This window comes from Acinonyx jubatus, chromosome B2 (assembly GCF_027475565.1).
Source record: "Acinonyx jubatus isolate Ajub_Pintada_27869175 chromosome B2, VMU_Ajub_asm_v1.0, whole genome shotgun sequence".
In the NCBI taxonomy this organism is placed as follows: domain Eukaryota; kingdom Metazoa; phylum Chordata; class Mammalia; order Carnivora; family Felidae; genus Acinonyx; species Acinonyx jubatus.
In genome coordinates, this window is record NC_069385.1 from 34,906,500 (window position 1) to 34,922,824 (window position 16,325).

At 37.1% G+C, this 16,325-nt stretch overlaps 1 protein-coding gene across 2 annotated transcripts in view; it reads right to left on the reverse strand.

Moving 5' to 3' along the window:
* Positions 1 to 16,325, reverse strand: part of LAMA2 (laminin subunit alpha 2) — a 606,210-nt gene that overhangs the window by 69,522 nt on the left and 520,363 nt on the right. For both annotated transcript variants that reach the window (XM_053222255.1, XM_053222254.1), the window contains exons 44-48: positions 15,607 to 15,723; positions 13,126 to 13,308; positions 8,914 to 9,068; positions 2,456 to 2,599; positions 678 to 811 (exon numbers count right to left, since the gene is read on the reverse strand). In XM_053222255.1, the coding sequence (XP_053078230.1) occupies positions 678 to 811; positions 2,456 to 2,599; positions 8,914 to 9,068; positions 13,126 to 13,308; positions 15,607 to 15,723 (733 nt within the window). The remainder of the gene's footprint in view (positions 1 to 677; positions 812 to 2,455; positions 2,600 to 8,913; positions 9,069 to 13,125; positions 13,309 to 15,606; positions 15,724 to 16,325) is intronic.

Below are 16,325 nucleotides of genomic sequence, written 5' to 3' on the forward strand. Positions count from 1 at the left end.
ACAACTCTAGCCCCAGGCCCTTCACTCTACCTCTCAACTACTAGCTGCTCTGGGTTCAGTAGGTGTTGGGAATAAGGGAAAGATGAGGACATGAGGGAAAAGGATTGAGGACAACAATGGGTTCTCTATATTATCTATACACTGCTAGAAGTTAACTGAATTAAAGCTTCAAATACAGAATGAATCAATATCTTGTTACTTTCCATTTTAAGTAGTATGGGCCTGACATACTATATATTTGTGCCAGCATTTAGAAACTGCACCTGCCTGTAGGCAACGCTGCCGTGTAGAGTAGAGGAGCTGAGCACTCGCAGACAGGCGCCACTGGCAGCTTTCATGCTCTGTTTTGTGCTGAACGAGGGCAAGTCCCAGGGGACTTCTTCTTCAGGGGAGAGAGTATGACTGATAGTATGATGGTATGGCTATGAGACAACCAGATGCACGGTCCAGAATGGACTGGTCACTCTGGTCAGTACCTTGAAGGTTTGTTAGTTGCTAACAGGGACTACGAGAGACCCGTTCACACACATATAGACATATACATTTACTACATAAAATTTGTATACATGCATACATAGCTACCTCCTTGAAATGGAAAAAAGGAGTTTTCTTTTAAACTGGGAACCTACTTCAAAATTCTGTCATTTAATTGTCTTAATCTTTATTGAGGTAGTTACCTTGATGCCTCAATACGGTACCAGTATGAGTCATCAATGGTCAAATCTGGATACTCTACGCGTCCAACTCCGGATCCAACATCCCAGAGAAAGCTGACTTTGCCTTTACGCATTTCTATAGCCAGAAAGTCAATCTAGTCCAGAGAAACACAAAAACGATACATATCAGACATCTGAGAAGGCCAACAGCGTTCTTTTCAACAGGTGGTATTTACAGATATGTGAAATAATTATAAGTCTCACAATAAAAATTCTCAAATGATATGATCTATTATTATGCATGATTAAGTAATATTTATTATTGTATCTTTAAGGCAACACGTGTGTCCTTACTGCTGAGGCATATGTGTTAATTTAACTAATTCTACTTTTCAAATAAGTCTTTTCTCCTTCTGATTCTTTTGGTAGAGACAAAAGAAAATGTTTGGATGCAGAATTCATTGTTTTCACCAAGGATACTGACATATATATTTTTCTAAGTTTATTTATTTATTTTAGGAGAGAGGGAGTGGCAGAGAGAGGGAGAGAGAGAATCCCAATCAGGCTCTGTGCTGCCAGCATGGAGCCCAGTGTGGGGCTTGAACTCAGAAACCATGAGATCATGACATGAGCTGAAATCAAAAGCCAGACACTTAACTGACTGAGCCACCCTGGTGTCCCAGACACTGATATTTTTAAGGAGCTAACTATGATTTTTCACCTAAGGTGACGTAAAAGTTCTCACCTGAATGACAAGTATTGACTTATGCAATGACTGATTTGTTGAAAATTTTATTCATTTTGGAAGATCCCCATGCATACAAAGTTAAATGTCCAAATAAAAGGAATGAAAACTTTTCGGGTGAGATTTGTAGATATGACTTCTGTTTATTCAGGTTCAGTTATAAATTCAACATGAATCAAAAGAGTTTTCATTGGTAGGAAATGCGTACACAATTTGTCATTTTCTTTTTTTTAAAACTTTTTCTTTTAACGTTTATTTATTTTTGAGACAGAGAGAGAAGAACATGAATGGGGGAGGGTCAGAGAGAGAGAGGGAGACACAGAATCTGAAACAGGCTCCAGGCTCTGAGCTGTTAGCACAGAGCCCGACGTGGAACTTGAACTCACGAACCACAAGATCATGACCTGAGCCGAAGTCGGACGCTCAACCGACTGAGCCACCCAGGTGCCCCCACAATTTGTCATTTTCATTTAACATGAAAGCTCATTGTAATTTCTTAGAGACTTGGTTTTAAATTTTTTTAATGTTTATTTATTTTTGAAGGAGAGAGAGACAGAGCATGAGCAGGGAGGGGCAGAGAGAGAGAGGGAGACACAGAATTCTGAAGCAGAATCCAAACTGTCAGCACAGAGCCCAATGTGGGGCTCAAACCCACAAACCACCAGATCATGACCTGAGCTGAAGTCAGACACTCAACAGGCTGAGCCACCCAGGCGCCCCCATTAGAGACTTGTTTTTAAAGCTTTATTCCTATTAGTCCTTCTTCTTAAATAGGCAGATCTGAAAATATCATTCTAAATAAATGCTGGCATACTCACAAATGAAAGCAGATGTACCTAAACCCTGTAAAAAGTTTTCTTTATTTCATTTTCCTTCTAACTTAATTTGATACTTCAGAACTTTCATGACATAAGATTCTGAGGTTTTCAAATCTGAAAACCTAACACAATTTTGGGAGCATATTATTAGATTCTATACATTTTCCTTACTACCAGGATTAACCTCTGCCTATTCACACATACAGGAGACTGAAGAAGCTGGATATTGAACTTACAAATTTGGCACTTCCAAGATAAAAAAGGAGGTTGTCGGCCACAGCTGTCTTTACGTTGACAACGATATTGTTGTAGCTTCCCTTCTTGATTTCAGGCTTGTATGTTCGAATGCAGTCACCCCCGGAAGACACAGATACTTTGATCTTCAAGAAAAACAGGCACAAAGAACCAAGACTAAATCTCTCAGAAAGTGTGAAGTACCTCCCAAACAACTACAAAACCATCATCATCCCTTCTTTGAAGTTATTTTTCTACCATCAAATAGAATCATTAAATGCCCATATGCGGACACCATTATACTCATTAATGAGGGCGCAGAAGCCAGCTTCCCGGGGAGATTTGGGCAATGAGCTGTTCACAGCCCATATCATGTTAGTGTGCTACTGTTTTTTGAAGCATCCAAGTAACAAATTCTTACCTTCATACCTTTCTCCTTTATGAATGTGGGGACATTTTCCAGAGGTGATTTTATATGAAGCTAATGATAATGATTTTCATTAGGGTTGTTGAGTGAAATTCTACAGTTCAAATTTCAGTGATTTTCATATTACTTTAGTAGGACATCACTTTTCTTTTAGTTTTCGAGAGGAAATTACCTACCCTCTCCTGTTCTTACAGTTGGAAGAGGCCAACTAGATTTTGTTCTAGATGTTCTAACAATACGAAGAATATTAATCATGCCACTCAGAACATACATTTGAGAATAAATTATACCTTTTTATTAAGTAAATGAAACGGAAATAATTTGCCAGGAAATGAATAATTTGCCAGGAAATGAAACGGAAATAATTTTCAATGGTTATTCCTACTAATGTATTTAACAGCTCCTTTTTCTTTTGACGAGTACTTTAAAAATTACTATAAATTGCTAAGAAAGGAATTCCTACATGAACCGAACTGAAACTGCTCAGGCCGATTCTTACTCACATTTAGGGAGCCTTTCTTCAGTCACAAATAACACTAGTTGATTACGTGACTTAATTTCCTTCGGTTCGGGTGTACCCTCAAATGGCATTTTCAGGATGGCAATGGAGTTGCAGGAACTCGGGAAGAAACTGCAACTTTGCTCCATGGCAGTGCTCCAAGTAGGAAGCGGAGACAAGGAAGGGTGCAGACCTTTCCTTGCCACTGATTTAAATGCTCAGCTTCCAGAAGCCTCTTGGTTCTCACTAGCAGTGAATTTTCTCATTCCTTCTAGCACTTGGTGCTACTCAAACAGTTTTTGCACTTGGGAGAAAACCAGCTAGCTTTATTGTTCCCCTCACAAATGCCAGTCTCCATGTTATGGCGACAAGGAAGCAGCTCCAAAAGTCTAGAGAATGGGCATAGGCAGCACCAGGACCCCTCCCCAAGTGTGGTATAGACAACACTGAAGAGGTGCTGGATGAAAAATTGGGTACGTTTTCAAAAGAAAGCCAAGGAGAGATTTTTTGGTTCTGATGAATATGTAAATTCATATGTGTTTGAGAACTTCTGGGGACATAGCAGATCGGTTGCATTTCCTATAGACTCCGTGTAAGTCATGTATTTGTATATTATTGTTTCCTCGCCTAATCTGATAACCAAATTGCATCATCTGCACATCTGCAGAGAAATCAAGTGCTGGAAAGGTACAGGGCTCAGCCTAATGGAGCTCTGCGTGGTGACCCGGGGCTTGAATAACCTCGAAGCCTGTTGCTTAGATGGTTTTCCTTGTCCTTGCCTTCCTCCTAAGGGGAGGGGGTAGTCTGCAACACTGGTACCCAGAATGTTTGCTCTGTGTTCTGGGGGGAGATATAGTCTTCCTGCTAAGTGTAGTTTCCTATCAGGAAGTTTGTTCTTTGCTCCACAAATGATGGGATTTTCCTTCTACATAACGTGCGAAGAGTAGGTAAATGAAAATGACTTGAGAAAAACAGAACTAGGAAACATGCAACTTTTACTCTGGATGTTAATACTATGGAGCAGACATGCCGTGAAGGTTGGCAGAGGGTGCTACCTGATGGAGTATATACCAAGGGTTATCCAAGGGCTTAGAGAGAAAAAGTATAAAGAAAAGCACGAGAAGGATAATACGGTAGAGGGCAGGCAGGAGAAATGCAGCCTTCAGATGTTTTTAATGCTTAGGAAAAGGTGCAGGATATCATGAGTATTTAGGAATTTGCAGCAAGTGAACAAAGATCATCATCAGAGAAGACCCTGGCACCAAGCAAATCCAATATCTAAAGCAGGGTATACGCATCACTGACATAATAAGTCAAAGAGAAGAAATCAAGGTCTACCGGGAATTCGTGAGTGGAGCTGAACAGCAGATTGAATGATCTTCGGCAGGAAATCATAACCAAATTCCTAGTGGGGCTGGATTAGTAATCAAAAGTAACTGGGTGTGCGGTCTGTCTTACCTTTATTTCTCAAATGCTTTCTAGTTTGGGCCACTGAGCCACATTATGGCTAGTTTAATCACAAGTAACTTATTTTTGTTCACAGAATCCAATGTAATCATACTACTTGGTTGCTGTTTAGAGAAGAAATGCCTGAATGTGGGTGGAATACACGACAGTTTGGTCACAGGATTGGCTTCTGTGCTTGGTTAGGTATACCTGGGGGAAATGATAGGGGATTGCATGACTGGTGTGTTGAAAAGGGGATTATCAAAGTGTAGACGATGGAGCACCAGTGCTGAAGCCTAAGTGAACTGTGGAAATTCTGAGAACGGAGAGTCTAAGGGAGTAGCCATTTTAAAACTCAGGGTATTTACTGTTGCTAGGAGTTAACAGTTAATCTCCTTTATGCCATAGTATGCATATCTAAAAATACGGTTTTCCGAACAAAATGATGGTGTTATGCCCCAGATGCCAGCAATTGATCTCATAAAGCAATCTATTGCTCAACTCTTGCACATTTATATAAAAATCCCTCTGGATTTTCTGTTTTCTGCCTTATGGTTTTGAATATATCCTCAGTATCTGAAAAATTCAGGCAGCTCAAACAGTTGGTAACCAGTCCATAGCTACTAATGTCTCCTTTTAACTTCGTTGTGTTTTGATTTCCAGTAATAGAGACCTCTTTAACAAATGTAAACAAAGTAAATCAAAATACAGTATTTATAAATTTCTCTAGAAGTTGCTGGGACATATGCCTTTCATAAGAAGGGAGAAGTTTCTGAAACACAAACATTTCTTAGAATGTTTGGGTCTATCAATTATTCTTCTAATATGAACCCTTCCTAAGACTTCCAAACAAAAACCACTAAACATTAGGTACCTCCAAGGCATTTCTCATACAACATTACTAATGAATCATTATGAACTCAATTAAACATTATTGAGGATCCCATTATTATATCTATTGGATTTTCACTGCATTATGTTCATCCAGTAACTAGGTCATTCATTTAAAAAGAGTATCAGCTACTCAATTTCAGAGCCAACAAACTAAAGAAAGATACTCTATTTTTATTTAAAAATGTTAAAAATGTTTATTTATTTACTTTTGAGAGTAAGAGAGCACAAGCGGGGGAGGGATAGAGAGAGGGAGACAGAATCTGAAGTGGGATCTAAGCTCTGAGGTGTCAGCACAGAGCCCTACGCAGGGCTGGAACTCACAAACTGTGAGATCCTAACCTGAGCTGAAATCGAACACTTAACCGACTGAGCCACCCAGGTGCCCCAAGAAACCTACTTTAAAATACATGTCTTTAATTTCTTGGTCATGTTGAGTACGTATCAGGGCCACATTCAGACACTTGTGCCAGGTTACAAATATATTTACAAATCAGGCAGATGTCATCTTCAATAGGCACAAAACTCACTTGAAAAAAATTTAGCTTGCTTCTGTATTTCTAACATCTTATTAAAAAAATAAGACACTTTGCTATAACTTCCATTTCCAAACGTGACTGAAAATTTCCTTGAAAGGCATGGACAATGGTTAATTCTTGTAGCATTTATTTTTAACTTTCAATTTGTATCTTGAGACAGGTTTTATATACTTAACATGCCACAATTTAATCTTTTTCCCCTGGCGGGGGGTGGGGGGGGGTGGGGAGGGTAGGAGAAAACACAACTGATGACTATATGGCATATTTTTAGATTTCTTTATAAGAAGAAGTAATAAAAATGTCTGGATTTGCCCACATGATGACTTGTGGGTCATCAAAATGTGGCTAAGTGTGCGATTCACAAGAGAATATTTGCTATTTTTGTTTCTTTAAATTAACATTGCAAAATACAGGAGTGATATCTCAATCTCTCTGTTTCCCTTGTTACTACCACCTGCTACAGTTGAGACTCTTATTAAAGTGACCTTCTTTCTAGTATTCTCTCATTTACACCCCAAGCCACTTCCAGATTCATATTCAAAAAAGAACAGCTCTGATAATATTACGTTTCATGTTCGAGAACTTTCAGCTTTTCCTCACCAATGAGGTTTATCTCAGGTATAACTGTGTCTAAACAAAACTTCTCTCCTTACCAGCCAAGGCCAACAAGAGCTGGTCTCCACTGACCTTTCCTGTTTAATGTTCACTCTACTAATAATCCTGGTAAACGAGACCACTCTCTCATGAAATGACCCTGAAACTTCCTTCTCTCTCTGCCTTGCTCATTCTCAGAATGCTCTGCTTCCTTACCCTCCCCTCCCTCATCCAGCACTACCCCACTCAAGGCCTGGCTCAAATTCTTTTCTTTGGAAAATCTGGTCCCTACCAGAGGGGATCTTCCTTTCCAGACCTTTATCCCCCTTCCCATTGCTCATGTACAGTAGCACACTATTTGGCATTATCTTAGAGTTATTTACGTATATATCTTATTTTTTCTATGGTGTTATAAACTTTGTACATAAAAGTAGCCTTGAGCAGAGGAGATGCTTTTTCTACCTTGGCTTAATCTTAGTTAAAACCACAAACCTCAGACTATCATCTGACTTCTTTTCACTTTGTGCTTCATATATATCATACTCATGTGTCATCATACTGCCTACACGGTTTTCATATTGTAGCTCAATATGTATCTTCTCAACCCTGGCTGCTGCTTTCACTTTGAGCTTATGTGCATGATCTTGACTAATTTTTTGTCATTTTCTAAATTTCTCTTTAAATTTTTTAACGTTTATTTATTTTTGAGAGAGAGCCCATGCATGTGGGAGGGGCAGAGAGAGAGGGAAACACAGAATCTGAAGCAGGTTCCAGGCTCTGAGCTGTTAGCAAAGAGCCTGGCGTGGTGCTCGAACCCACAAACTGTGAGATCATGACCTGAGCCGAAGTTGGCCACTTAACCGACTGAGTCCCCCAGGCACCCCTAAATTTCTCTTTAGTCAGCATGAATCCCTTTTTAAAGTGCACCTTGAACTTATTATCTTAGCCTTGTTTAGAGGTATCAGCAATGTAAAATGATATACTGTTACTTGGGCATCATATTATTGGTCCACTACTAAAAAATATATAAATTGATGAGTTAAGAAAAGGCATTTTCTGGTCCTTCTAGCTTCAAAGTTGTTCAGAAAAATGGAACTTTCAAGATGGAAGACTTAGGTATCTAAAAAGATTTGAGTATAAACATGACAACACAAAAACTGTTATTTTTTGCTTGCATTTCTAGAGTTGTCATGGGATGAATTTACTAGTCTAGATAAAGTTTCACATTGGCACTTAACAATTCTACCCTGGTTCAACAGATTACTATCTTCTAGAAAGTTCTGTTTTTTTCCTAATAGTTTTCTAATTAGATTAATAAAGAGCAAAATTTTGATACAACTGAGGTATTCTCCATCCTTAATTCAAAAAAACCTGCAGAAATTATAACCAAAATAATTTTTGTTGTCACTTGTACTCAGACAAAAAATATAGAAAACAGTGGTTCTTCATTGCTATTATTCTATGTACTCTTGTTCATTCCTTCCTGATACAGCCCCACTGATTGGCCTTTTTTGCTTTCATCAAAAGCAAGGAACTCTCATTCATGTCTTTTTAACAAACAATCTTGCTATTTGTGCTATTCTATTCAAATACTGATAAAATATAACAAAATTCCCATTTCTTTTAAAAAAATTTAAGTTTATCTATCTGAGAGGGAGAGACAGTGCAAGCACAAGTGGGGGAGGGGCAGAGAGAGAAGAGAGAGAGAGAATCCCACGCAGGCTCTGCATCATTAGTACAAGACTGATGTGGGGCTCAAACTCACAAACTGCGAGATCATGACCTGAGCCAAAGTCAAACACTTAACCCACTGAGCAACTCAGGTGCCCCACAAAATTCCATGTCTAAACAGTAAGTAGCGATTATTCATCCTATGAGATGTATTTTGAAATCTATGGAAAAAAAAATCTAACCTTTTATCCTCCTCCCCTACCCTTAAAACAGCGTCAAGTTAAAGGAAAACAAACAGATTATTCAACAGGATACACTGGGAGAAGTTATTCACTCTGGGAATAATACAAAAAAATTACAATCAATTACTTATATTGAAAGTAAAAAGCTTACAGAATTGGCTTGTTTCCGGGCTTGGTTTATCAGTTCCTTTATCTCAGAGATGTTTTTCTTTAGGTTATCCTCAAGTTCCTTGATGGGTTTGAGTTTATCTATTAGACGATCAGCTTCTTGTTCTAGATTTTTCACAGTGGCGTCTGCATCTGCAACTGCATAGACCAAGATTCGTGCACACCACACACACACACACACACACACACACACACACACACAGAAATGAAAATAGTAGTATGCTCAATTAAATAATTGAAAGGATTTCATCTTATCCACATGACAAAGCAGGGCCATGACTGTTGAAGCACAGTTTGTGATGGCAAATGGGAATATTCCAGTTGGAGCTCAAGCAGGTCAAAGCAGAAATGTTAGAGATAGAGGACCAATGCTTTGGCTTTGTGATCAAGGTGAAAGTTAGCATTGAAGGTAGAGAATACGAGGAACTCAATTCGATGATTAATTTCTAGCGTCAGCCAAAAATCTAACCTTTATGGAATAGAATTTCAGTTACGGAATCAAGGAAATGAAAGTGTTTTAAAATGTCATCTCATCTGTCCAAGCCAGAACTGTATTTAAATCAGAGTTCTCACACAAAATTGGTTTTCTTTCTTTTTCTCTCTGTCGTTCTTTGTACATCTTAAAGAGAGAAGCTATCAAAATGTCTTCTGAAAACATTGCAATGTTCAACAACCCTCAGACTGAAGGCCTATGTTAAACTTTAATTAAATCTTTCATGCTGCAGTTCATTTTCATTTTGAAGAATAATTGATTATCCTAATCTCTGTATTAGGTTGAACCATATTAAACTGTCATTTTGATAGGTTAAAAAAGGTTGAATATCGACAATTTGAAAAGGGGTTTTAACCCTCAAATAATTGAAGTTTATCACTGATCCAGAGACTTTCTGCATGTGCTTTTTGTAGGAGGGTAAATGACCCATGGAAACCAATTAGTCAATTTCTAGGATGCTGGCAGTCTTACCCAAACCATGTGACTTATTATCTGATTGAGCACGTATTGTTCTTCTTTCTGTCATTGTGACCATGATGAAAAAGTGAAACTACTTAAGGACCAAGGCTGTGCACCCTGCTCGGCTATGAACGATGTACTCTCTGGTGGCCAATGGACCACTGAGAGCTAATCCTCAGGAATGAATCAAACGTGCTCAAAAGGAAGGAAATTATGATTTTCTAAACTAGGTTTTGAATTAAGTATTTTGAACTCATTCATAAATATGAACAATATTGTGACTGATGTTTAAAAAGGACATAGGTCTGTTATTAATTTTAATAGAGTTGCTACATCAAAGCCTGAAATGCAGGTTACTGGCATCAAAGCCCTTGTTATATAATTGCATATTCAACAGAGCACAGTAACTACTTTGTATTGTATACTTTTAATAAGCCATTTGCCCATGTTTTCTTTCCTTTAATTCTCCAATATTACTCTGGTTTTCTACAAATTATTCTAGAATTGAGAAAAATGGCTTAGATTTGGATTCATGGGAAAAAGGAAAAGGGTAAAGCAAAGGACACTTAAGGTTCGTCCAAGAAATGATTCTTTTCTTTGAAGCTTCCAGATTCTAATCAAATGTTTCTAAATGAAATTTGAATTTCCCCACCTCTCTCATTCCCCTCACCCCATCTTCTGAAGCAGATTAAGTCTTTTGGAAATTATCTTCTTGATGGTTTTAAAAATAAATAATCTGTAATAGTGAGTCTGATACTTTCTTGTATAGTAGTTTTTAAAAAATTCTGACTTTCTTCCATAATTATTTCAGCATATAGATTTTAAAATCACCTTTGAAGATAGATTATGATTATGTTTTTCTAGAAAATTATCTATCTCTATTAGGCTCTAAAATTCATCAGCATAGAGTTTTGACAAGTACTCTCTTATGTGTTAAATTCCGCCCCCCCCCGTACTTTGTTATAGTTCCTTTAGAACTTTGCCTATCTGTGCTTTATCATTCTTGATTAAGCCTGCCAACAATTTAAAATGTTTTATCTTTACATTCCTAAAGATCTATCTCTTGTATTTATCAAGTATATTATTTTTCTCTTTTAATTCACCATTTTTTTCATCTTCTTTCTTTTAATTTTATTTTGTCTAATTTATAGGGTTGATTACCTAAAATGTTCATTTCACTGCTTGTTTAGTGAGTTGATCACACTCATTTTCCACTGAGGACAGCCTTGGTCATATTTCCCAGGTTTTGATATGTTGGATTGTATGTTATTTCCTATTCTGCAGTTTTATTTCTGACTTTGAGTTTAAGCTATGAGATGTTTAAGAGAGAATATTATTATATCCCAATAATTTCTCATTTAATAAGATCTAATTGTATTAATTTTATTAGGGGCTTCTCCAAGGATAATTCTCTAGAAGTTGAGAATAATTATTCATTAGGAGGGGGGAATGTGAGCTCCAGGGGAGAAAAGCAATGACAACAACATATATCTGATCTATTTTAATCCTGCTGCAAGGAAGTCATTTGAACTTCAGTGGTGGAATCTGTGTCATGAGAGGCATCACAATTTAGCTCAATTTGTGGAAGAATTCTGTTTTCCACCTTTCTGTTGGTATCATACAGATATTTCACTAATTTCTATAACACAATTGAAAATACTTAATATCAAATACATCCACATGTTAACTTTTTGTAAAGGAATATGTCCTTTTGTTAATGTATCTAGCGTCAATGCTGTGACACTGGAAAGCATAGCCATGCCATGTTAAAGCAATACCCAAACACACTAACATTCAAAGCTGAAGCTTTTGCAATAGGCAATCAAGCATGAAGTTGTTAAAAGCATGCAAGTAAACATATACATACTGATTTCTGCAGGTAATTTCATATGGAAGCAAAACAAAAAGAAATTAGAAAATTCATGAGGAAATATTTTTAGAGATATTACAAAGCAGTGATGATCAAAAAATGGTACTTGTCACAAGTCGTCCTAATAACAAATGCACCCTATTTTAAGTCAAACAAGTGTTATCAAATAAAAATCCACAGATACGTGTCAGTTAGCAGGCTATTGTTCTGAAAGATAGAAAACAGACCCAGTTTAATTAATATCACAGATAACTATCTCTAGATAGAGGGTAGGATCAAAGAGTTAGAGATAAATATTATGAAAAGGCCATATCAGATGATAATCAATCTGAAGTGGAATGAAATGATCTCTTAAATTTTAAAATAAGTAAAAGAGAATGATATTTACTTTAAAACTAATTTTCATTCTTTTTTGAGTGTGTGTGTACAGGGATATTGTGATTTGGTATGCATTAGAACCATTTATTCAGCTGGCAATGATGTTAAAAAACAGCACCCGAATTAGAGAACACGCAACATCAGTAACAGTGTTTTCGTTATTGCACGGATTAAACATTTTGACACCCAGTGAAAATGTTGGTGTATAAATAGAGGGCTTGTCTCTTGAGAGTATCAAGTACAAAAAACCAGGCGTCTCTTTTGGTGAAATCACAGAGTGAGATAATGTTCTATCACTTCACAGAATGGAAAAAAGAATATAAAAATATCCTAATGTTTACTGACTACAGTTTAATAATTTATCATTATATTAAGTTCTACCACATTTTCTCAGCAAAACCCTTATGAACTTGACATAATTTAATGCAATACACAAAAGATGTGAAGAAATATTCTTGATACAGTACACAAATACTTAAATTTCCTGAAAATATTAACTAGAATTTAAATAATGAAATATTAATATTTTGTAATTTTAATGCATTTCAGGCCAATATCATTTTAATATCCTGTTATAAAGGTCTGCTAGTAAGTGTAGTCCTTGGCCTCTATGTTCCAAGGAACTTCACCAACTTGGGGGATATAATTTCCCAAGCACAACTGTGTTTTCAGTTACACTGAAGGATTAAAAATGTATTTGGCCAAAAAAAGAACAAAAAAGTATTTGGCATCCCTATACCAAAAATCATGCAGACTTTGAGAAGTTTAATTTCCTCTGGACTGGGCAAAATGTGGATGAAGAAAGCACTATGCAGAGCCTGGGGACTTGGGTTCTAGTCCTGGAGCCACAGACGCTCCATTCTGGAGCCCAGTCTATGAGGAGAGCAGACAACATCACCGTGGGGGCTCCTCCAGCTCTAAGAGTTATGAGGCTAGGGTACTTTCATAGCGTGAAGAAACAAATGACACGATCAAAGTGAAAAAGGAGATCTTACTGTTCTTCGAAGGATCTTTTACCACAGCATTTGTTTTGGCTATGCTGTCTGCCAGTTGATTGTAATTTTTCTTCAGGCCGTCAAGGTCCTGGTGGAGATCTTTAATCCGTGCCAGCACATGTTTTGCTGTGTCGTTGGCTTGTCTCGCTTTGTCCTTAACACCTTGCAGTTTAGCGGCTGTGTCTGCCAGCAGAGGAAGGTGTAAGGAGCAAAACAAAGGGTGTGGGGTTGGTGGCTTACTCCCTGCTTGTCAAAGGGAGAAGGTGGCTTGCCGACCTCAGGGACACACACACAAAGGGAAAGGCTGAACTTTGTCTCATTAGGTTATAGCAAGTGAAATAAATTTTTAGCTCAATTAAACTTTCTCAGGGACCTTTGCTACGCATATTTGATTAGCTCTTCCGATAGCAGAGCTATTATTCTAAATGTTCATCGTCTAAGGGTACATTGTGATTTGCTGCTGAACTTATTAGACAGAGAAATTTATCCATGAGTCATAGTTTCATATGCACATTCAGAAGGGGGAATGGTGAATGTACTTCAACTTAAAGGTAGAGAGACCTTCTCAGTTCTTTTAGACCATATGTTTATGTATTTACATTTATTTTTAGCATCGGAAATTTTCTATAAATGTCCTTGCTACTGAAGGACATGACATGCAATCCTGGAAAGTTAGGTTTTTTTAATGTTAAAAAAGTAAAAACAATGAATATTTCCTGTATTATATAAATGTATGCATTAGTTTCCTTGATCATAATTTGTGTAAAAAACATACACTGAAGAAATAGATGACAACTAGTGTGTGTAGATTAGTGGTTAAGACCACAGGCTCCAAGAGCACCTGGGTGACTAAGTTGGTTAAGCATCCAGCTCTTGATCTCAGCTCAGGTCATAATCTCATGGTTCGTGAGTTCAAGCCCCATGTCAGGCTCTGTACTGGCAGTGCAGAGCCTGCTTGGGATTCTCTCTCTCTCCCTCTCTCTACCCCTCCCCCACTTGTGTGTACTCTCTCTCTCTCAAAATAAATAAATAAACTTTAAAGCAAAAAGAAAAAAAAGACTACAGGCTCTGAAGTTAAGCTTTGGGGTTCAAATCTCATATATACCACTTTTAACAAGGGCCTTCAGTAGCTTATTTGTTTCTTAAGTTCCACATATGAGTGAAATCATAAGATATTTGTCTTTCTCTGACTTATCTGCTTAGCATAATACCGTGTGTCAGTTTGTCACCTAAAAAGTGTGGATAATACTGTTCACTTTATAGGATTAGTATGAGGGTTGCATACACTTAACAAGCATATTGGATAAGCACCCAAGAAATCTTAGCACACTTTGTTATTGTTCTTTCATGATATAAAAAATATAAAGGAGAGTGCTTTTAGGAACTAATACCAAACAGCAACTTCAAGTACTTACAATAGGTAGGAAGATATTACAGACAGGGTTCCATCATTAATGTTTGAAAGCTGAAACATTTAAGGACTGAACTTTGCGAAGGCAGATGTGCTGATGGTTGCCAGAGGGGAAGTTGGTGGGGAGGATGAGCAAAATGGGTGAAGGGTAGTGGGAGGTCTCCCCTTATGTCATGAATAAGTCATAGAAATAAATACACAGTATAAAGGATATAGTCAATGCTACTGTAACAGCATTGTATCAGAAAAGACCGTAGCTACACTTGTGGTAGCATAACCTATAGCATAACCTATAGAGGAGTTGAATCAGTATGTTGTACACTTGAAAATAATGTAATGATATGCATCAACTATACTCAGAAAAAAATGATGTGCAGAAAGGCTCTCACCTGTTACTGTAGGTACTATAATTATCTACTGTAGGTACTATAATTATCTGCTGCAGCTTTTCAAGAACAGTACTCGTGTGGTTTTATTTTTTCTCATTAATGTAAGATTACAAATAATATTATTTCTAATAATAATAGTCTTATTAGGAATAAGATTTCCCGGGCTGACACATGGAAGAACAGTATAATCACAACATGGCTCTATTTTCTTTTTTTGCAACATATACCTATGGCTGTCAGCCAGGGTAACAGAGCATAAGACATACCACAGTGTGAAGTATACTTTAATCTCTCATTCTCGCAAAGAAGAATTCATAAGTAAGAAAACCAATATCTAAGTTCCTGACAACAGTCCAAGTGCAGTGTCAGAAAAAATGGTAAACGTTAGAACATTCTTTAAAAGTTCAGGTCAACTGAAGGGCGCCTGGGTGGCTCAGTCGGTTGAGCGTCTGTCTTTGGCTCAGGCCATGATCTCACGGTTTGTGAGTTCCAGCCCCGTGTTGGGCTCTGTGCTGACAGCTCAGAGCCTGGAGCCCGCTTCGGATTCTGTGTCTCCCTCTCTCTCTCTGCCCTTCCCTTGCTAATGCTGTCTCTATCTCTCATAAACAAATAAACTTAAAAAAAAATTAAAAAGAAGTTCAGGTCAACTGACACTGAGTGAGGTGTATATGGAATGCTTACCGTCGGGAATGGCTGACGACTTTGCCAAAGTGTCATTCAAAGCTCTCAGGAGATCTCCATTTTTAACATCTGCATTTTCTAATCGGGTTATTAAGCCATTCAGATAATCATCATTTTCTGTGGGTAGAAAACAACAAAAAAGATGAAATAATTTTAATCATCTTTGAGTTTATACATCTCTGATCTGGATATATCATTTCACATTATTTTAATATAAAGCTTATAAAAGGCAGGAGAATTAACTTAATTCTTTTAATTAATTGGCATCTATCAATACATATATTTCAGATCATAATATAAAAGAATGTGTTTATGAAATAACCATTTCACTCTCCAACATGTTTTACAACCATGTTTTTTTCTTGGTATCTGATCTTTCTCTGACTTAATTTGATGGTTTTCTATGGAGAAAAAACTTCAAAAGAATCAATCTTTTATTGCATTCATAATGATTCCCTCTTGACATCATTCCCATGAATATAATTATTTTCAAAATTTCATTACCAAAATGGATCATTTGGATTGGCTTTTAAAAATCTCAAATAGTTATGATTGTTAAATAGAATCTCCCAACTTCAGTAAATATCACATTAATATTTATTTGAAAGAGAAATACAAATCATAGGAATGAAAAAACTTCTAGTACATTTCTGATAAATTGGCATTTCTAATAGAGAAAATAATATTTTATAAACTGCTCTCAAATAGGCTTTCTATAG